Genomic DNA, 22,519 nt, shown 5'->3' with positions numbered 1-22,519 from the left:
AAACTTGTGAATAAATCAGGAGACTTTTCTCACGGGACGCTTCTCAAACTTTGCTCGTGTCCCATTTGGAACGCCGCCCGCCGCCTTCAACCTGCCACGATTCTCCCGGGCGTCTTCCCATTCCAACTCCCGTTCCGACACGGCTTCCTGTTACCTGCCTGCCTCTTCATCGCTCTCGCTTCTTTTTCCCCCTGCGGGAAGCGCAAAACGGAAGCTCCGGTTCAGCGTCAACGCACGAGCATGGCGGACCAAAACTGTCCAAATTCTCAAGAAATAAATGACGACATTAAGTAATAAAAGGGAAAATACAATGGAGATAACAAGATATCATTTATAAAAAATCATATCCAAAAAAATAAATATAAATGGAAATAAAAAGAGCAAAACAAATATATATTTTCCTCTTTTTAATTTCCATTTTTATATCTTTGGGATATAATTTTTGCTAAATAAATACAGAAATAAATAAATGCAAGTGAAAATAAAAATGATATAAATAAATATCATTCAAAAATTAAAGACAAATATATTTACTTATTTATTTATTTACATATATTTTTCTCTTTTTATTTCCATTTGTGTGTTTTTTTTAATATAATTTTCAAAGTGCATTTTTATTATAACAATTTTTATTTATTTAGTAATTTCTCTACTAAATGAATAAATGACTAAATAAATACACGACTCAATAAATAAATAAAAGTCAAAATATAAACGGATATAAAAAATATAATTCAAAAATTAAATAAAAAAAAAAATATATATATATATATATTTCTCTTTTTATCTAATTTTCAAATTAGATTTTTTTTCAATCCATTTTTATTTTCACTTTTCGTCACGTATTGATTTATTTTGAATTTTGTTGAGTTTTGTTCCTCCATACCTGCCTGCCTCTTCATCACTCGGCCTCCTTTCTCTCTCTCGCTTTTTTTTTGTTCCCCTGCGTGAAGCACAAAACTTGATCTCCGTGTCGTATCCGGTTGAGCGCGTTTGCTCGTTCTTAACACACGAGCGGCTTGTTGATCCCGTCCGGTTAAGCCGCTGATCTTTGCGATGAGATGAGCAGAGCAGAGCCAAACTTCTTCAATTGCGACTCATCCGTCTGTGTCGTGTACCCACTTGATGTTGACTAGCGATTAGTCGGGATGTAACGATCATGACAGTATCGTGATGACGCGATATTAAAGCTGCCACAATATATCGTCGTCGTCGTCACGTCGCGCTCTTAAAAGCAGCACATCTGTTCAAAAAGTCGGGTTGATTTCCACTTGTGCAGTCGTCGCACCCTCTGGTGGCTTGTTTATTTATTTTTTTCGTGCATCTTAATTTTTATCAGGCATATTTTGGCCCTTCTATGTTTCAAATCTACACTCATGGTCAGATGAAGGAACATCATCATCATCTTCTCAATTTATTGTATGTATTCATTTCTTATTTAATTTAATTCATTATTTACTCATGTGTTAAGTTATTAATTTTGTTAATAATAAAAATGTATCAATTTATTGTGATGGATGTAGTAGTGTAGTATTTATATATATATATATATATATTTTTTTTTTTTAGGTTTTTCATTACTGTAATGTACAAAAACACAATATTGTGTGCGTGTTTTTTTTGTATGCACTTTTTTTTTTTTTTTTACAATATTGTGGCCTTCTTTTGTATCGATGCAACCTCACCACAATATCATAATAACCTCATATCTTGATGTTTGGATATCATTACATCCCTAGTAATTGGGTGATATGGCCCAAAAATAAAATCCCCATTTTTTTTTTTTTTTTTTTTTTTCTTCCAGTCATTCAGGCCGATTACGATTTTGACTCGGTTCACAAGCATATTATCTTCCCCTTTATCTGAGCATTAAAATAGATTTTAAACATAGAAGGGCCAAAACATGCATTGTAAAAGTTCAAAATCTAGCCGCCAGAGGGTGCTCGAACTGCACAAGTGGAAATCAACATTTTCTTTTTTTTTTATCAGCCGTTATGTCGCCATGCGGGCAGAACGTCCCGAAAGGTGACGGACGCATTCGCACGAGAGAAAACGGTCGCATCAAATGCGTGGAAAGCTCGTTTGACATCGATCGCGCCGCGTCTTTGCGGGTCTACACAACAACAACAAAATGTTGTCGTAATGCGCGTCTGTGTGTGCGCAGCAACAGCACTTCGGGGGGCTCGTACATCAAGCAGTGCTGCAAGGGCTTCTGCATCGACATCCTCAAGAAGATCGCCCGCAACGTCAAGTTCACCTACGACCTCTACCTGGTCACCAACGGCAAGCACGGCAAGAAGATCAACAACGTGTGGAACGGCATGGTCGGAGAGGTACGCACACGCAAACCATCGCCGTCAATTCCATCGTGTCAATTGGACTCGATTTACAGTCGATTTGGCTCTTTGGAGAGTCAATCGATTCAACTCGAGGTCGAGTCATTTGACTCCATTTAGAGTCAATTTGACTCTATGGAGAGTAAATTTGATTATTTAGAGTAAATTCGACTCTATGTATATGTTGGGTAGATTTTGACTCTATATGAGTAAATTTGACTCAATGTAAAGTAAATTTAACTCTATGGAGAGTAAATTTGACAATACGGAGTAAATTTGACTTTAAATGTAATTGTAATTTGTATGTAAATGTAAAAAATGTCACTGTAATTTAAAAGTAGAATAAATCTGAGTCTATATAGAGTAAATTTAACTCGATGGAGAATAAATTTGACTCTGTAGAGTAATTTTGACTATTTAGAGTAATTTTAAATCTGTGTGAGTAAATGTAACTCTATGTAGAGTAAATTTAACTCTATGTAGAGTAGATTTGACTCTATGTAGAGTTAATTTGATTATTGTAAATTTGACTCTATGTAGACTAAATTGGACTATTGGAGTAAATTTCACTCTAGAGTAAATTTAACCCTATGTAGAGTTAATTTGACACTATTTAGAGCAAATTTGACAATGTAGAGCACATCTGACTCTCAAGTAGGGGTGTGAATTGCCTAGTACCTGACGATTCGATTCGTATCACGATTCACAGGTCACGATTCGATTCGATACCGATTAATCCCGATACAAATGGTCACGATTCGATACCGATTAATCCCGATACGAATTTATAAGTCGATTGTTGCGATTTTTTTCCATTCAAATTTAGAAAATACTATCAGTAAATTTGTACATGTACACTGTAAGATTTGTATGAATATATTTATCTAAAACTTGAGGCTTATAACCGTGAGCCACTGTACACAAACAGTTTGCAATCTGTTTCACATTTGAACAGCATTAAAATAAAAATATTAAGGCTTAATGTGCCGTTCATATAACATTCTTCCATGCTCAAGGTGTGAATCCTAAAAAAAAATTAAAAAAAAAAAAAAAAAAAAATCGATTCGAGAATCGCGCGATGTAGTATCGTGATATATCGCCGAATTGATTTTTTTTTTAATACCCCTACTCTCAAGTATATTTTACTCTATTTCGAGTACATTTGACTCTCTGTAGAGTAAATTTGAGTTTATTTAGAGTGGGACCAAATGGACTCAGTTTTAGAGTAATATTTACACTTGATAGAGAGTAAAATAAAGAATTTGACCAAAAAAAATCAATAAAAGTCACTCAAGGGTTGAGGAACAAACAAACAAACGACCTTCAGCTTGGGAGACAGCTGATCGACTCCCTGAGACACGCAACTCAACTGCTGCGTGTTAGCATATCACTCGTGTTAGCTGGAATCTTCCATGGATGGACGGACGGATGGATGGACGGACGGACGGATGGATGGAGTTAAGTGCGGAAGGTTGATAGGTAGATTGATCTTGTAGTTAGGTAGGCAGGATGTAAAAGTAGGTAGGTAAGGTTCAACAACTGTAAAATTGATGTTCTGATTGGTAAACGTTTAAAAAAAAAAAAAAAAAAAAAAAAGTAGGTCAAGTGTGTATTTCCTCTGAAAGCAGCCAAATCGGGACTTCTGCCAGCTTTCATAAAAACATTCCAAACGTGTTACATGCGGCGCAATTAAAGCCTCGTTGCTCGTTATTCGTCGCGCGGACCTCTCGCACGCCGGCCCATCAAAAAACATTTCATATTTCACCGCGGCGAAATCGATCCAAATTCACGATTAACAGCCCCCCCCCCCTTTTTTGGCCCAGCTTTTTGAACAGCGTCCCAGTCACAATAAGTCATCCGCTGTCCTTCCGTCTCCGCCATCAGCTCGTGAATGCGAACGGAATCGTTGAGGAAGCAATCAAATAAAAACAAGGAATCCCTCCAGGAGATGGCGCCGTCCCGGCGTCACGCGTCAACATACGTTCGCTCGCTCGGCGGCTAAAGATGACAACCGCCATTTGTTTTTTCGTGCTCCGAAAATGCCCCCGAACGCTGGCTGACATTCGTGCTGATGCTTGACTTGCTTTTACGGGCCACAGAGAGAACGAGAGAGCAGGAAGAGCGCACGAGCGCACGAGCGCATCCTTCTCCTTCCTTTAGCAGGTGTTAGCATGTCATGCTAACCCCCTTTTTAGGCGGAGTCAGCGGCACGACAGTTTTGACGTCGGCAGTATCGCAATCGTCACTCCGGTTGTGATACTGTGGCAACGTTTCAGGTTGGGAAATGTTGCTTAGCGACAGCAGGTTTTTTTTCTGCACTAAATGATTGCAAACGTCAACACACGTACTCAGAAATCTTCCACTGTTTTGCATTTGCATTATTAGGGTTGGAACAACTATGGAACTCGGGGCGTGGAAACCAAATAAAAAGAGAGGGTGAGGAGGGGATTTTTTTTTTTTTTTTCCCCAATCAGTCATCCTTGAACTGAATGTCTTCCCTCCTTTTTTGTGTCGCGTTCAATCGATGTCAAACAGGTAACTCCGACACTGGGTCAATTTAACCCAACTCAAAGTTGGTCAAATTGATCCAAGTAGCGGGTCGGTCCATTTTTTATTTTATTTTTTTTACCAAAATTGGGTTCTTTTTGACCTATTGGTTTGAAGGGTGTAGGATGTAAACAAAATCTTTTCTTGAACTGAATGCGCCTCCCCGTGTGTCCACCAGGTGGTGTACAAGAAAGCCGCCATGGCCGTGGGCTCCCTGACCATCAACGAGGAGAGGTCGGAGGTCATCGACTTCTCGGTGCCCTTCGTGGAGACGGGCATCAGCGTGATGGTGTCGCGCAGCAACGGCACCGTCTCGCCGTCGGCCTTCCTCGGTGACCGCCAGCAAAACTTTTTGCTTTTTTTACTTACTTTTTACTTTTGAGAATCCAGGTACCGTCACGGAATATTTCTGACTCCAACATTTTCCTTCCCGGAACTACAAGTACCAAAATCTACAAGTTCCTGGTACTTTAGGTGGAAATGTGGCTTAAGAAACAGACTGCTTAAGAGATAGACCGAAATGGGTTTTTTTCAGGCCGGTATTGATACTGATTATTAATAATCAAGGACGCTGATATTTGGAGCTGATATTCATTTTCTAAAAGGGAAAATGTTGACATCCAAATTTGGGGGGAAAAAAAAAAAGAAAAAAATGATTTTTTTTTTTTATTCTTTAGAATGTTTACTGAATGTTTACTTTAGGGTTTGTTAAATATTGGAGTTTAAAAAAAAAAAATTGTCAATAGACGTCTACAGAAGCGTCTTGCATTCACTTGAAAAAAAAAAAAATTTTCTGACTAATTTTTTGGGGAGTTTTTAGGGGGGGGGGGGTTAAAATATTTTTTTTCCCGTTTTTTTAATATTCTTTCTGTTTTTCTAAATATTTTCTTCTGTCATAAAAAAAAAAAAAAATCCAAAAAAACGGGGGAACAAAATTGGTCAGAAAATCTAGAGAAAAAAAATATTCAGAAAAACGGGGGTTAACATTATTTAAAATAAAAATAAAAATAACATAAAAAAAAAAATTATTCCAAAAAACAGAGCACCAATATCTGTTTGTTTTTTTAATTCATTTATTTATTTATTCTTACCTCTGAACTCCAAGTGACTTGTTGCAGACCACTGATCTGTATATATGACTGTTGTTCAGAGATCATAATCATAATAATAATCATACTAATACTCCGAAAAACACAAGTTTTTCTGTTTTTCTGAATTTTTTTATCTGTTTTTTTTTAAATATTTTTTTTCTTTTTTTTTTAAATAATGTTTTTTCCCCCTGTTTTCTGAGTATTTTTTTCCTCCTGTTTTTCTGAATATTTTTTTCCGAATATTTTTTTTTTTTCTTATGACAGGAAAAAATATTCAGTCAAACAGCAAAAAAAAAAAAAAATAATATTCCGTAAAAACAGTCCTTCTGAGGCACGAGAACGCCAATTTGCTCGCACTTTTGGTGTCAACGGAAAACCTGCACCATTTCCACGCCGTAGCGGACGTGACGCTATCGTCCACCCTGCGAGGTTACGCAACACGGTGGCTGAGCGATGCGAATATGTTGCTGCGTGTGCGCGTTTGCCGGGGTATCAGTGATGCTCGAGTATCTCCGTCGTCGTTCACTTGGCCGCACAATCGCTCTCACACACGCACACACTTTGTCTGCTTCAGTGTGGGTTTGATCCCCCCCACCCCCCCCACCCCTCCTCTTCCTCCTCCACTGGAGTAATAAGAAATATGCAAATTCTTCCAAGCCGTTGTGACTGACTCTCGTCTTCCTCGTCTTCCTCGTCTTCGTCCCTCAGAGCCGTTCAGCGCGTCCGTTTGGGTGATGATGTTTGTGATGCTGCTGATCGTCACGGCCATCGCCGTCTTCCTTTTCGAGTTTGTTTCTCCGCTGGGCTTCAACCGCAACTTGGCCCAAGGAAAAGGTACAAAAACACAAACGCACAAACAACAGAAGGCATCCAAGCATCCTTCCTTCCTCGGCCCCCCGGAGGCGGCGCTATTATAACATGGACTTTTTTCTTTTCTTTTTTTGGCAAGTGTGTGTTGCTAATTCGCTCCCCAAAAAGCCGGCAGTCAATTAGACGTTTCTATTTTTAGCCTCATTTCATTCGGAATGACGCGTTTGGAGAAAAACAAGTTTTGCAAACCCTGGAGGGCAGCAGTGGGTAACTTGAAAGTCAATCAAGGATGCGGGTAGCGGAATGTTAGTAATATTTGTTATGATTTTCTATTTTTTTTTTTTTTATTATGCAACGTTTAGGAATTGTAATATTGTTGGTGATTTTAAATATTTCAGGAATTTCACTTATGTTTTATTCTTTAATTCATTGCAACAATTCTGATTACTTTTGAATATATTGAAAAGGAATTTGAATGCATTTATTTTAAATAATTTATTTAAAATATATTTTTTTTTTATATTTTGACACTATTAATTTGATCATTTTAAGTCACACACAATTGAATAATTTTAATTTAGTCTTTTGAATTATGATTTTAATCATTTTAGCCACTGTGACATTTTTTTTATTTTTAATTTGTAATACATTATCAATAGTAATTTTAATCATTTTTAAAGAATAAATTTTTATTATTATCATTATTATTAATAATTTTAAATAGGCAATTTTAAATTAATTTGTTTCCACACTTCATATATTCAAAACTCTATTCATCGTTTTATCTAAGAATTTTAATGAATTACCATCATTTTTTTGGGACTATAAATCACTCCAGAGTATAAATCGCACCAGTCACACAAAAAAAAAAAAAAAAAAACGTATAAAAACATCTTTGGGACATTTAATACATTTAAAATAGAACGTATTTGTACGTTTTTTGGGAGCCAATGAGTTATTCATGCCCCTCCCAGACCCCCACGGTCCGTCGTTCACCATCGGCAAGGCCATCTGGCTGCTGTGGGGTCTGGTGTTCAACAACTCGGTGCCGGTGCAGAACCCCAAAGGCACCACCAGCAAGTTCATCGTGTCCGTGTGGGCTTTCTTCGCCGTCATCTTCTTGGCCTCGTACACCGCCAACCTGGCCGCCTTCATGATCCAGGAGGAGTTTGTGGACCAGGTCACCGGACTCTCGGACAAGAAGGTAGGGAAGTGGGGGAGGGGCCGACGTCCAGGTTTTTGCTTTTAGACATTTATTGTATTTTCTGAGAAATATTTCATCAATATTTATGACATTTAAATTTAGCATTTGTTTTATTTTGAGGGGGAAAATAATAAATTCAGTTGATTTAAAAAATATATAGTCTTCTTTATTTTGTTAAAAAAAATAATAATAATAATAATAATAATAAAATAAATATCCATAAGAGATTAGGGCCAGTGAAGAGAGACAAAAAAGTTTGGCAGGATTCCCACTTTAATCTCAGAATTCGTGAGAATTGACTTTAATCTAAAAATTCTTTAAAATGAGAATTCGGACTTTAATCTCAGAATTCTGACTTTAAAATGAGAATCCTGGAAAAAAAAAAAAAAAGTTCTCTCTTCACTGGCCCTAATCCTCTTCCGTGAAAAAAAAGAAAATGTAATAAATATGAATGTAAACTTTCTTTTTTTGGGGGGGGAAAAATAAATAAATGAAAATTAAGTAAGGTATAACTCTTTTATGTCGTAGATAAATTAGTTACTTAATCCTTCTTTATTTTTTCTTTTATTTCTATTTAATTGTTGAGTTTGTTTTTTTTTTTTTTAATAATTGTCATAATTCAAATTGTCACCTTTATTCTATTTAGTGGAACTAAACAAGCAAAACAAAAGAATGTAAAAAATGTGTCCCTCATGATATTGAGCGGCCATGACACGTTTCATCTGCAGGCTGTTGTCATGGATGCCAACCCTGTGGCCACACGGGTCCCTCTGGGGACCCGTTTGCCGGTTGTCACTTTCACCGCTGTCACAAACGCGCGCACACGACAGAGATTGCCAGTCTCCTCTTTAACGTGGTCCTCCTGTCCTGTCCTGTCCTGTCCTGTCCTGGTCCAGTTTCAGAGTCCGTACTCGTACTCGCCGCCCTTCCGTTTCGGCACGGTGCCCAACGGCAGCACGGAGCGCAACATCCGCAAGAACTACCCGGACATGCACCAGTACATGACCAAGTACCACCAGACTGGAGTGCAGGACGCCCTGGTCAGCCTCAAAACCGGGTAAGACCGACGTCACGTCGCCGGACGTCTCGGGTCAAACTGACCCGCTTGCCACTTCTAAAAGCCGTCAGGGTAAACGCCGATTCCAAATTGGAGGTCTTGCAGCTCCACTTGGGACTGGTGATTTGTGGAACACGAGTGCTTACGAAAAATAAAAGCTCTTCTGTAGTTCTGGGTCCAATTGACCCATTCAAAAAAAATATTAGCTTCGTTCCAGCTTGAAATGTGCAAGAAATAACTTCAAATTGCTCTGTAAGTTGCGGGTCATATTGACCCGTTTTAAAAACGTTTTAGGGAACCTATAAGAAAAGTAGAGATCGTGGATCAAGGTTTTTAGCCTGGGTTCTAGAGGCCCCAATGCACTTGATATTGCAACTGTTCTCCAGTCCTGGGTCATATTGACCCGTTTTCAAAACTTTGAAAGGAATCTATATATAAAAAAAAAAAAAAAGTAGAGATTGTGGATAAAGGTTTTTAGCCTGGGTTCTAGAGGCCCCAATGCACTTGAAATTGCAACTGTTCTCCAGTTCTGGGTCATATTGACCCGCTTTAAAAACGTTGAAAGGAACCTATAAGAAAAGTAGTGGTTGTGGATAAAGGCGTTTAGCCTGGGTTCTAGAGGCCCCAATGCACTTGAAATTGCAACTATTCTCCAGTTCTGGGTCATATTGACCCAATTAAAAAATGTTGAAAAAAAAAAATTCCAAGAAAAAGCGGAGGTCATGTACCACCAGTGCTTCGTCCAAGTTACTAATGTTCCTGCTTCAGCTTGGAATAAATTCAAAATTCTTTTGCAGTTCAGGGTCAAACTGACCCGTTTTAAAAAAAAATAAAAAATTATAGAAAGAAATCTAGAAGTGAAGCTCCTGAATCAGTGCTTGGACTTGTTTTCTAGTAGTCCCGCTCCAGCTTGAAATGTCTTGCAAAGCTGTTCTACAATTCCGGGTCATATTGACCCACCATAATGTTTTTTTTTTTTTTTTTGGAATCTCGAAAAGTAGGGTGTAGGTGCTGGCTCAGAACTCGGACTCGGTCCCGTCTGGAACTGTTCCACTGAACTTGTTCTTACTGAAATTTAAAAGTTCTTCCGTAGTTCCGGGTCAAATTGACCCATTTCCAAGTCCAGGTTGTGTGTGGACCAGATTACACTTTGGCTGCAGGTGGGCTCCGATTGTGTGTCACTTTTAGCAGCCATACATCAAAGTTTGTGTTTATGCTGAGTCGGTCGGTATCGGGCCCGCACAGGCGGCTCGTTATGTCACGCACGCACGCACGCACGCACGCACGCACGCGGCGTCTTTGAATTGAAGCCGTCGTCTCGGAATGACGACGACAACAAGCCGAGAACAAAAAGGATTCACAAAGGTGCGATTGTTGGCGAGGAACTGGAGCGTCCTCGTCATTCATCTTCTTCTTGCGCCGCCGCCTCATTTCTTTGCTTTTTTTTTTTTTTTTTTTTTTTTTTTTTTTTTTTTTTTTTTTTTTTTTTTTTTTTTTTTTTTTGCTTTCCTCCAATGGGATTTGACCTCGTTTGACTTGCTTGAATCTCGTTGGCTTCCACGCGACCATTTGATTTTTATGGTTTTGGGTTTGTTCAAATCGTTTTTAGCCAAATGTGAATTCTGCCCTCTTTGGTGTTTTTGATGGTGTCTTTAATTTTGATGCAGAGTCCTTGCTTGTGTGTTTGATTTGGTACATTTGGTTCTGTTCTGATATGGTGTCTTTGGTGGGTGGTTTTTGATGGTGTATCTGAAGTAGTGTTTTTGAAGTTTGGTAAGCAATGTATTCCATCTTCTCATTTACTACATCTTTGATGGTGTCTTAATGTCCCTCCTGATGTTTTTTTTTATGGTGAATCTGATGTGTTTTTGATGATGTTGTGATGTAGCGTCGAAAGCTTTTTGTCACGTGGTGTTTTTGATGTGGCGTTCATGAAGTTGTATTTGATGGTGTACCTGATGTGTTGTCTTTGATACCGTTTCTGATGTGGTGTGTTTGATTCTGGTCCGCTGTGTCTTTGATGATATTTTAATGTGGTGTCTAATTGTTGTTTTTGTGGTGTCTTTGATGGTGTCTTTCCTGAGTTTTGATGTTGGTGGTGAAGTTTTTGATGGTGTCTATGATCTGGTGTCTTTGAGGTTGTGATTTGTTTTCTTTTAAGGTTATTTAAATTGTGTTTTTTTTATGGTGTCTTTGATGGTGTCTTTCCTGAGTTTTGATATTGGTGGCGAGGTTTTCTTTGAAGTTTGTTTAAACGGTGATGTCTTTGATGGTGTCTATGATGTGGTGTCTTTGAGGTTGTGATTTTTTTTCTTTTAAGGTATTTAAATGGTGTCCGGTGTGTCTTTGATGGTATTTTAATGTGGTGTCTAATTGTGGTTTTTTTATGTGGTGTTTTTGATGGTGTCTCTCCTGAATTTTAGTGTTGGTGATGAAGTTTTTAATGGTGTCTACGATGTGGTGTCTTTGATGTTGTGATTTGTTTTCTTTGAAGGTTGCTTCAACGGTGATGTCTTTGATGGTGTGTTTGATGAGGTGTCTTTGAGTATGCAGTGTCTTTGAGCGTGCCTTGGCCGTGTTGCCTGACGGCGTCTTTGCCCGCCCTCGGCAGCAAGCTGGACGCGTTCATCTACGACGCGGCGGTGCTCAACTACATGGCGGGCCGCGACGACGGCTGCAAGCTGGTGACCATCGGCAGCGGCTACATCTTCGCCACCACCGGCTACGGCATCGCGCTGCAGAAGGGCTCGTACTGGAAGAGGCTGGTGGACCTCGCCATCCTCGGCATCATCGGCGACGGTGCGTTCGCGTTAGCGTTAGCGTTAGCCGCCGCCGGCCTCAAACGCGGCATTTCATCATCATTACTGCCTCTCAATTTGTGTGTGCGCGCGCGGCCCCCTCGAGAGGCCGACCAGACACAAATCAAGACCGCTAAAGTGCTTCCTAACCGCACGCACGCACGCACGCACGTTGTGCTGATCGTTCGTGATCAATCCATCACGATCAATTCCGTCGCCTCCTGACGTTCCATTACGGATCTATTTAGACGCCTGTTTCTCAATTCCCCTTTTTTGTTTGTCTCCGTCTGCTTTTTTTTTTTTTTTATCTCCTTTTTACCTCCCTCGATTCATTCCACCTCCTCACGTCGACTTCTTTGGAACGTAAATGCCCCCTCGCCCTTTTTTTTTTACCTTGCTCAATTCCCCTTTTCTACTTTTTCCCTCATTTTTCATCTCTTCTGCTCTCATTTTGTCGTTCACTCTTTTCTTTTGACCTCTCTCAATTGTTTTCCATCAATTTCTTTCATGCCTCCCGCTCAACCGTTTGCCTCAATTATCTTTGCTCCTCGCCTCTCCTCTTTTTTTTTTTTAACTCAAATAAATGTTTCACCTCCTTTTAATTTCTATTTTCACTTCCTCACGTCCGTTTCTTTTTACGTCCCTCAAATCATTTTGCACCTTCACCACCTTCGATTTCATTTTTCAAACTCTTCTGCCTCCTCTCTTCACCTCCTTTCATTCATTTTCACATCCGTCTCTTCTTTACGTGGCTTCTGTTCCCTTTTCATTCGTCACTTGTTTTTTTTTTTACCTCCTTTCATGTCCCTTATTAAACTCCTTCTTTCTTCTCTTTGCATGCCCTCTATTCCCCTTTTCAACTCGTCTTTAACTTCCTTCCTTCATTTTCACATCCTCCCTTCTCCTTTCGACTTGTTTTTCACTTCCTCCCCTTTTATCGTTTTTCCCCTCCATCGTCTGCATTGCCTTTTTTCAACACTTGTCTTTGCTTCCCCTCTATTCCTCTTTTTCCAACGATTTTTCTCTCTGCCTCCCTTCAATTCCGTTTTTTCAACTCCTCTCATCTTTTCCTTTAAACCCCTTAATTGTGTTTCACAACCTCCCCCCCCCCCCCCCCCCTTCCTCTCCCTTATTAGGGATGGAACGATAAGCGTGACATCGTGATATTAAAACTGCCACAATATCGTCCTCGTCATGTTTATATCTAACTCATTCAAACCCAAAAACGTTTTTTAATGCTTTATCCTTCACTCCCAAAAACGTATTTTTACGTTGTTTTTTTTGTTTTGTTTTGTTTTTTTTATTCAAGAGCATACAGAAGGTTTTGATGCAGTTTCTGACATGAAGATGTAGCTTAAAGCAATGGTAGTTATTACAAAAAATGGCCAGCAAGTGGCAGCAGAGAATAAGAGATCAGCCAGGGCCATGTTGCAACAAGCTCTTTTTGACAGTGTTTTCACCAGGAATGTGAATATTGACGAAACTTAGCTATATTCTAATGCTAATTGTTGCAAAACGGAAACAAATAGAAATATACTTTTTTTTTCCTAATGAAAAAAATAGACTAATCTGTCTTTTGGTAGGTTCCATGTTTTTATAGCAATAACAATATTCTGTGGGCCTTGCAAAATCAGTCAAAATCCAGTAAAACAGCAGGGAGCGAATGGAGTTGCTCTAGCACCCTCTGTTGGCTATTTTTTTTTTGTGGAATTTAGTTTTCATTAGGAATGTTTTGGCCCTTCTATGTTTCAAATCTACACTAATTGTCAGATGAAGGGGAACATAATATGCCTGTGCAGCAACTCAATATGTGTGTGCATTGACAACATAACATAATAATAATAATAACATAAAATTAGTGTTATGTACAAAAGTGCAATATTGTACTTTTTTTTTTTTTAACAATATTGTGAACTTTTTGAAATATCGCCAACCTCCCCACAAAATCGTATCGTGAGCTTCATATCGTGATAATACCGTTACATCCCTACCTTTTTTTTTTTTTTTAATTGAACCTTTGTCATTTTTTGACCTGTCTCAATTATTATTAATTTTTGTTTTTGTTCACCTCCCCAGGCGAAATGGAGGAGCTGGAGGCGCAGTGGCTGACGGGCATCTGCCACAACGAGAAGAACGAGGTGATGTCCAGCCAGCTGGACGTGGACAACATGGCGGGCGTCTTCTACATGCTGGCCACGGCCATGGGCCTGTCCATCCTCACCTTCGTCTCCGAGCATCTCTTCTACTGGCGGCTGCGCTACTGCTTCACCGGCGTCTGCTCGGGACGCCCCGGCCTGCTCTTCACCATCAGCAGGGTGAGTCGCCATGGAGGCGGGGCTTACTGCTTGCTGACGGGAGGGGCGGGGGTTAAGGCAGGCTTCGGATTTCACACGAGGGTTACGGTTGAATTGGGCTTTTTAAACGACGGCTTCAATTTCGGTTTCAGTTTGCAAGTCGGGTTTCAAGTTGAACCGGGTTAGGATTACAAATGAGGGTTTCGGTTAAGTCCAAGGTTTCATGTTTTAACTTGATATTTCTAGCCTGGGTTCAGGTTTCGAGGGTCTATTTCAAGCCTCATTTTGTCAGGTTTCAAGTTGAGCTTCTAATTAAGTTTTCATGTCAGGGTTAGAGTTTTGAGGACTGGGTTAGGATTCCAAATTTGGGTTTTCAGCTGTGCTTAGTGTTTCAAACAAATGTTAGGGTTTCGAGTTAAGGTACCAAGCCAGTTGTGAAGGTTTACAAACAAAAATTAGGGCTTCAAATTATGGTTTCTAGTTACCAAATAAAAGTTGAGCTTTCTAATAAAGATTTCTAAGCATTGGTTCGGGTTTCAATTTGAATTTAAGACTTAGAGATTCAAATTTGCGGCAGTTTGTGGCAGTTTTTACTCATTCAAACCCAAAAACGTATAAATACGTTTTTTAATACTTACCTACCAAAAACGTATGTTTTTTTTGTTTGTTTTTTTCTATGCTAGAGCACACAGAAGGCTTTGATGTAGCTTCTGACCTGAAGAGGTTGCTTAAAGCAATGGTAGTTATGATCAAAAACGGACAGCAGGTGGCAGCAGAGTAAAAGAGATCAACCATGTTGCAACAACCTCTTTACACCACTGTTTTCACCAGGAATGTGAATATTGATGACGGTATCGTTACACCCCTAGTATATACCACTTTTTTTTTTCTCTCTTTTTTTGACCATGTCTCCCTTTTCTCTCTCGCTCTGGCTCTCCTTGCCTCCCCCAAGGGCATCTGGAGCTGCATCCACGGCGTTCACATCGACATGAAGAAGAAGGCGCCCGAGCTGGGCTTCAGCCCTCAGGCCAACATGCTGCACCTGCTCAAGTCGGCCAAGTCCATCGCCATGTCGTCGCCCAAACGCAACACGGTGCTGCTGCAGCCCAGCATCCTCGACGTCATGACGGGAAAAGGTGCGGGAATTGAGAAGTTAAGACTACATTCGGCTTTCGAGCCTGTGCTGCAGTTTCAGATTTAATTTCAAGCCTGTGGGTTACAGTTTCTAATGAAGGCGTGAAACCCTAATTCTGGCATGAAGCCCCAATTTGAAACCGAGGATCAAACACCTCTGAATTTGGGGTTTCAAGCCTGTTTTAGGGTTTGTAGTTTGGTTTCAAGGCTTGGATAGGGTTGTAATCAAGAATCTGAGTTTGTTTTGTCTGAGTTGGGGTTTAAGCCTTTCAAATCAAAGTGGAGTTTGAAGGCAGGGATAGGGTTTCAAATTGAAATTTCAAGCCTGAGTTAGGATTTTAAGCACTGGTTTGGGTTTCAAGGTATTGTTTCAAAAATAGGTTAGGGTTTCGAGCCATGGTTTTGGGTTTTATGGCAGATTAGGATTTCAAACATGGGTGAGAGTTTCATTGTACAGTTTCAAATCTCGTTTGCAGTTTCAAGACAAGTTTGGGGTTTTAAACAATGGTTAAGGTTTCACATTAGGGTTTTGAGACAGGCTTTGGCTTTCAAATCAAGTTAGGGTTTTAAATAATGGGCTCAAGCCTCGGTGAGAGGTTCAAGACAGGCTTAGGGTTTGAAATGGATTATGGAACATGTTGGAGGGGGCGTGGGCACGCATACACACGCACACTCACCACCGTCTCCTCGTTTCCTAGGTAACTCGCTGCACAGCCTCGCTCCGAAGGGTCCCGGTCTCTATAGCAACGCCAGCGGCCCGCAGGCCTTCCTGTCTCTGTCCGGGCGCCACAAGAACCTCCTGAACAACGCGGCACCATTCCCGGCCCCGCAGAAGGCGGCCGCCACCCACCAGGCCAGCCCCACCAACAAGCCGCCGCCCTCCGTCACCAACGACAACAGCAAGACCCGACCCGGCCCCCCAGGAGGCCCCGGGGGGCCTCCATCCAAGCCCCGCGCCCTTTGGAAGAAAAGTGTGGAGACCCTGAAGACGCAGCCTGGCGGGGCGGCGCCGGGAGGCGGCCCCAGTCCCACCGCGACCGCAGTCGTACCCGCGGCCATGAAGAGCCAGCGCTATCTCCCCGAAGATCCGCCGCCCCCGCCCCACTCGGACATCTCCGAGTGCTCCAGCCGGCCCGCGTCACACAAAGACTCGGACTCCATGGCGGCCAGGGGCGGGTTCAAGTCCGTGAACCAGTTGAGAAAGCGAGGCGGCGGCGCAGGGGGCGGCAGCGGCGGCGGCGGGTCCAAGATCTACTCCATCGACTCGGACCAGGCCAGCCTGCAGTCGGCGCCACCCTACCAGCGCGACAGCCAAGGGGGCAGCGACGAGCAGCCGTACCCGCCAGACCTGTTCCCCCCCGACGGCACGTACCCGCACAAGGCGGACGCGCCCATCCTGCAGTTGAGCGCCACCTTGCTGCACCACAGCCACAGCGCCGAGGCCGACCTGCACTCCATGAAGGACAAGAAGTACAGCACCTACGCGCACAGCAGGTGCAAATAGCTACAAATCTAAATCAAAATCGCTTTGATTCTTCGGTCAGAAATATCTCGTGTATTACAACACAATCGATATTTTCATGTTTAACCTCGCTACGACTTCTATATAGACAGCACGCAGGATTAGAACCTTCTCTTGCAACTAGACATTAATTTCCGTAGTGTAAATTTGACTCTGTTTAGCGTAAATCTTAGTTGACCCTAAAACTGAGTCTATTTGGTCCCACTCTAAAGAGAGTCAAATATACTTCACAGAATTTACTGTGTAGAACTTTTTTTTTTTTCTGGACTAAGACTTTCTCATGGGACGAACACCTTCTCTTGAGACTGTACCTTTTACTGGACTGAGACCTTCTCTGAGAACTAGAACCTTCTCTTCAGATAAGAACCTGCTCTTTTGTCCCTCTTAGGATTGGGTCCTTCTCTCTTTGTTTCAGTGCTTATATACTAAACATATCAGATTTAAAATGATAAACATGTAGGCTACTTTTTCCACTTGACTAGAACCTAATTCTAACCATCCTGTGGATTAGCACCTTTTCGCAAACTTCCAGTCTTCCCTCGAGGACTAGAACTTTGCCTTGGAAATAGTACCTTTGCTACAGACTAGTATCTTACTACAACTTATTAGCACCTCCTCGCAAGAGTAGAATCTGCTCAGACTAGAATTTTCTCTCTGGACTACAACTTTCTCGATAGACTAGAACATTCCCTGGGGATCTAGACCAGTACATCCCCCTTAGGACTATAATTTCTCTTGAGACAAGAACCTTTTCTCCCTGACTACAAGCTTGTATTGGAATTAGAACCTTCACCGAGGACTAAAACATTGTTTTCGGACTGCAACCGTCTCTGGGGACTTGTATCTTCTCTTGGCACTAAAACGTTCTCTGGGGACTTGTACCATCCCTAGACGAGAAGTATCTCTCAGTACTAGACATTCCTTTGGGAACAAGAAGCATCTCATGGATTTGGGGCTTACCTGTTGCGTATCCTAAATTTGTAAGGACTAAACATTTCTAATCTTTGGATTTAAAGTTAAAAACTCAAACCTTCCTTTTGGACTGCAACTGTGCCTCTGGACTAAAACCTTAACAAAGATACTAGGACCTTCTTAAACAACCTTGTCTAAGGACTAGAATAATCCCTAAGGACCAGTACCTTCTCTCAGGCCTTCTATCCTCTCTCGAGGTGAAAACATTCTCTTGAAATAAGTACCTTTTCCTGGACTACAACTTTCTCTGGTGACTCGTACCTTATCTCAGGACTGCGACATTCCACTCAATGAAGCATCTATTTGTAAATGTCTTTGGTGTTCACGCTTCATGTTCTAAATGAACGTGTTTCTTCTCCCGCCAGTGCAAAGGACAAGTCTAGCAGCTCCTTCGAGGCCCCCGGTTCGGCCATCGGCTCCCAGGGCGTGCGTCCGGGCCACTGCCGCTCCTGCCTAACTAAGCTGAGCGGCTACTCGGGTCTGTACACGGTGCGCCCGCCGCAGGCCCGCTGCGACGCCTGCGCCCACCTCGGCAACCTGTACGACATCAGCGAGGACCACCTGAACTACTCGCACGCCGCCGACATGTTTGCCCACTTCCTGCCCCAGAGCCAGCTGGGGATGGTGGGCGAGGGCGACGACCTGGTCAGCCACTTCGAGCCGGCGGCGCCCTGCTCGCCCTCCGCCCTGACCGCCGCCTCCTCGCCCGTGGCGCAACATTTGCAGCTGAGTCGCCAGCACTCGTACGAGAACGTGCTTCCGGATGGCGTCAACCAACTGCGGGGCCTGAGCCTACCCGACCGGGACCGAGAGATGACCCTGGACGAGGGCGCCTACGCCAACGTGCTCACCATGCGCTCCGACCGCCCCTACAGCGGCCGCAGTCCGCCCTCGCCGTCGCCTTCCCACCACCACAGCTTGGACGCCCCCCTGCCCCTGCCCCGCCGTTCCAAGAGCCTCTTCCCCGACCGGCCCTCGCACAACCCCTTCCTCCAGTCGGCCCCCGGCACGGCGCAGCGCGACTCCTCCGCCGCCCACGCTCACACCGTGTCCCAGACCGCCGCCCGGCCGCTCTATAAGCAGCGCCTGCCGCTCTCGCTCACACTGGGCAACCACGGAGGCCACCACGGCAATCACCACGTGAACCCGCAGGTCTTCTACCCCCAACCGGAGGCCCCCGTGGTGGCCTACATGGTGCCGCCCGCCGCCGCCCAGCCCATGAGCTACGTGACGGCGCCGCGAGCTTCCAGTGCCGGCGGCAACCGGCCCCGCCTGTACCGACGCATGCCCAGCATCGAGTCTGACGTGTGAGACTCGCCACTTCCTGTCACTGGCTCACACGCACGGAATTCTGGAACGCCCCGGCCCCTCTCACCAGCCTTCCCGGGACCAAGGGGAGACACCCACCTCCCTGGCCCCTCCCTTTTTTGGGTCTTGTTTGAGCACGTGACGCAGGAATTGAACCTACAGATGGACTCCAAAGTGGGGGTGGCTGTGTGATCCGGGGTCCCGATGGTCCTCACACACAAACACACATACTTGTACATATATCATTGTGGGGACATCCATTGACATAATGCATTTCCTAGGCCCTGACCCTTAACCTTCACAACTGATTGCCTAACCCCCTTATACCCTAACCATAACCCAATTCAAACCGAAACTCTAAAAGCAAGTCTTGACCCTCAAAAAGAGGTCTTGAGTTGCCAAAATGTCCCCACTTGACAAAAATGTATTTTGGTCCTCACAATGTAGTATGTACAAGTAGACGCACACGGGGACAGACTGTTTGCGAATGTTGATGTCAGCCAATTGAACATTCCAAACAAAATCAATCATTTTGTTGGGGGGGGGGGGGTTGCTCTCAGGATGAGGCGTGGTCCGAGGGGGACCCAAGATGGACACACACACACACACGCACACACACAACATAATATATATAGCATTTAGCATCCTAGCTTCCTTCCTCTCTTAGCTCCTAGCCTTCAGGTCACACACACACTTTGCATGCTTCCTTAATCGGCCCTGCGCGACACTCACGCACACACACGTACTGTATGCAGGGTCATATATGCGCACGCACGCGCACACCGTGCGTGCGTGTGCGCGTGCGTGCGCGAGTCGATGTGCGTGTTGATGCAGTGAGCTAGCCTAGCCTTTGTGCACTTTGTACATTTTCTAACCTGCCACCAAACACGAACCAAAAACACTTTTTTGATACTCACACAATTGGCTGGATTTGATGTTTTCTCTCTCATTTATTTATTTATTATTATTGGTTTTTTTTGGGGGTTTTTTGGCGAGTGTTAGCTAACATCATATTCCTTTTTAGCGGCTTAATTTTTCACATGTACGTGCGAGTGTGCGTAGGCCTGATAGGGCTATCGATTAGCCGTGCTTTCTAAAGTTGCAATTTTTGGCCAAATGTTGAGTTTGGACTCGATGGAAGGTCCCGGAAGATGAATGCACACTTGCGTCGCATGGATTCTGGAAAACAAATAAATAAATAATAATAATAACACTGTGTCGGAGACCAAGATCATGTGGGAGGTTTACTCACACGCACACACGCACGCTGTGTCCTAATTGAAGGCGGGTCCAGCCCAGGTCAAGTTAAAAAAAAAAAAAAAAAGTTGGAGAAAAATAATCAAACTTTTGCCTTCAAATGTGTCCTTCAGACGTACATTTGCTTTGAGACAGCATCCTTCAAAACAGCCTGGAAAGGATATTTTTCAAGGACGCTATGATTTGGGGAATTTGTAAGTGACGTTAAGATGTCAACCTACCAAAATAACAATCAACCTTCAAATGTAACCTTCGGAGGCTGCATTTGAAGGAACCTTAGATTAGGAGCCGTTTTTATCTGGGAAAATGTCATTCACCTTCAATTGTAAACTTCGGATGCTGTATTTGAAGGAATCAGATTAGGAGCAACTTTTAATTGCCAAAATTACATCGTCAACCTTCAAATACATCCTTCGGAGGCTGCTTTTGAAGGAACCTTACTTTAGGGGCCAACTTTATCCGGGAAAATAATGTCAACAACCTTCAAATGCAGCCTTCTTCCAATTCAAACCACCTTCTCACGGCGTCATCCGCCTTCAAATGCATCCTCCAAAGGACGTTGCCCTCAATCGGGACACAGCTGGAGCCGCTGATAACATACTCATGTAACTCTGAACGAGGACTTTTTGAGGGCGCGGACCAGGATTTTGATGTCAAAAGCGGACCGATGTTCCCCCTTCCTTCAAAACCGTCTTTCTGGCACAAACACGCACACACGTCGTCGTTTTCGGATCTGCTGTTCGTGGCCTCGTGTGAGTAATATGCACAATATCAGGTTGCAATATGATGACATTTATGTACAGACGTTTTCTTGTTCTTCTTTTCTTTGGGTTTGCTTGGATCGGGACGCTACCGATGCTTCATTTCAATGACAACTTTCGATTCTTATGACGATAAACGGGCATGTTTTTCGATTCTTTTTTTGGGGGGGATTCTTGCTGTGATGTCAGCGGTCGTCGGGAACAAGGGGATCAATGAGGAGCGCGCGGTTGCGAGTCCGCCGCCTACCCGCTTCTCTTTCACTACCAGTTTGTGCTGTTTCACCTCCTGTGTGTGCGTGCGCGCGCGCGTTTTACACCAAGTAGGCATTTATATAAGACAATGGATGAAGTTTGTGTGTGTGCGTACTTTCCTGTTCTGTTCTGTTCTTCCCTTCATCCCACTCGTAACATTTGACCCACTCATGTAACACAACACGCACACACAACAATTTGTGTGTGTGCGTGTACCATCACTGGAGATTTTTCCTTTTTTTTTTTTTTTTTTTTTTTTTTTAAATTATTATTTCAACTTGCATGACTGTGCTCGTGTTTCTGGTGGTTTCTTTTTTTTTTTTCAATTATTATTATGTATTTATTTTTTGACCAGCGCGCGCACACACGCAACACACAGACACACACCCACATACACATTCTATGCTGGTGGTGTGTCTGCGTGTGGTCGTCAATGGTGTGCGTGCGTGTGTGCTTTTGTTCTCACTTGTGCATAAGTTCAGGGGTTTCTAAGCTACTGGTTGTGTTGTACATAAGACTTGTCACTCAGTACCTCTGTACAATGTGTAAATAAGTAAAGGTTACATTTTTCTACGTCTCGCTCTCTTTCATTGCACGTTTGCTGCGTGATGAAACACAAAACGCTCGTCTTCACGTTGGTTTGTATGTTTTTGCTTTCCTGTTTCCAGGGAAGAAAACAGGTGAGGAGACAATCCTGGCAAGCTGGAAAAGGGGAAAAGCGGTCCAAACAAGACGACAAACTGAAAACTATGTCAACAAACGTAATCCTCGATCATGTGAGAAGACAATCTGGGACTTGAACGAGGAAAGCGATCTGAAAAGCATGTGAAGAAACGTCCGAGCGACCATGCGAGACGACAATCTTGGAGGTAAAGAAAGAAAAATCTCAAAGAAATGTGAGGCAAACCAGTAGCCCAACAAGAAAAACATTTAAAAAAAAAAAAAAAAAAAAAAAAACGATGTCAAGAAACGTACTGGGCATCATCGAAGGCAGTGGTGTCCAAACTCGGTCCTCGAGGGTCCGAGTCCTTGCAGGTTTTGGATGTTTCCCTTCTCCAACACACCTGAAGCTCATCAGCAAGCTCTGCACAAGCGTAATAAAGATCATGATCATTGGAACAGGAACGTTGAGAGCAGGGAAACATCCAAAACCTGCAGGACTCCGGCCCTCGCGGA

General features: G+C 42.8%; 1 protein-coding gene across 2 annotated transcripts in view; it reads left to right on the top strand.

The window, feature by feature from the left end:
• grin2ab (glutamate receptor, ionotropic, N-methyl D-aspartate 2A, b) overlaps positions 1-22,269 on the top strand; it is a 111,732-nt gene extending 89,463 nt beyond the window's left edge. For both annotated transcript variants that reach the window (XM_077523696.1, XM_077523694.1), the window contains 10 exons: positions 2,165-2,333; positions 5,062-5,215; positions 6,683-6,808; positions 7,759-7,988; positions 8,885-9,045; positions 11,657-11,844; positions 13,920-14,158; positions 15,090-15,273; positions 15,970-16,765; positions 18,131-22,269. In XM_077523696.1, coding sequence (XP_077379822.1) covers positions 2,165-2,333; positions 5,062-5,215; positions 6,683-6,808; positions 7,759-7,988; positions 8,885-9,045; positions 11,657-11,844; positions 13,920-14,158; positions 15,090-15,273; positions 15,970-16,765; positions 18,131-19,076 — 3,193 coding nt within the window. In that variant the 3' untranslated portion in view covers positions 19,077-22,269. The remainder of the gene's footprint in view (positions 1-2,164; positions 2,334-5,061; positions 5,216-6,682; positions 6,809-7,758; positions 7,989-8,884; positions 9,046-11,656; positions 11,845-13,919; positions 14,159-15,089; positions 15,274-15,969; positions 16,766-18,130) is intronic.
• The last annotated feature ends 250 nt before the right edge of the window (positions 22,270-22,519 follow it).

This window comes from Festucalex cinctus, chromosome 6, assembly GCF_051991245.1.
Source record: "Festucalex cinctus isolate MCC-2025b chromosome 6, RoL_Fcin_1.0, whole genome shotgun sequence".
Lineage (NCBI taxonomy): Eukaryota > Metazoa > Chordata > Actinopteri > Syngnathiformes > Syngnathidae > Festucalex > Festucalex cinctus.
This window is presented reverse-complemented; position numbering and strand designations above follow the sequence as displayed.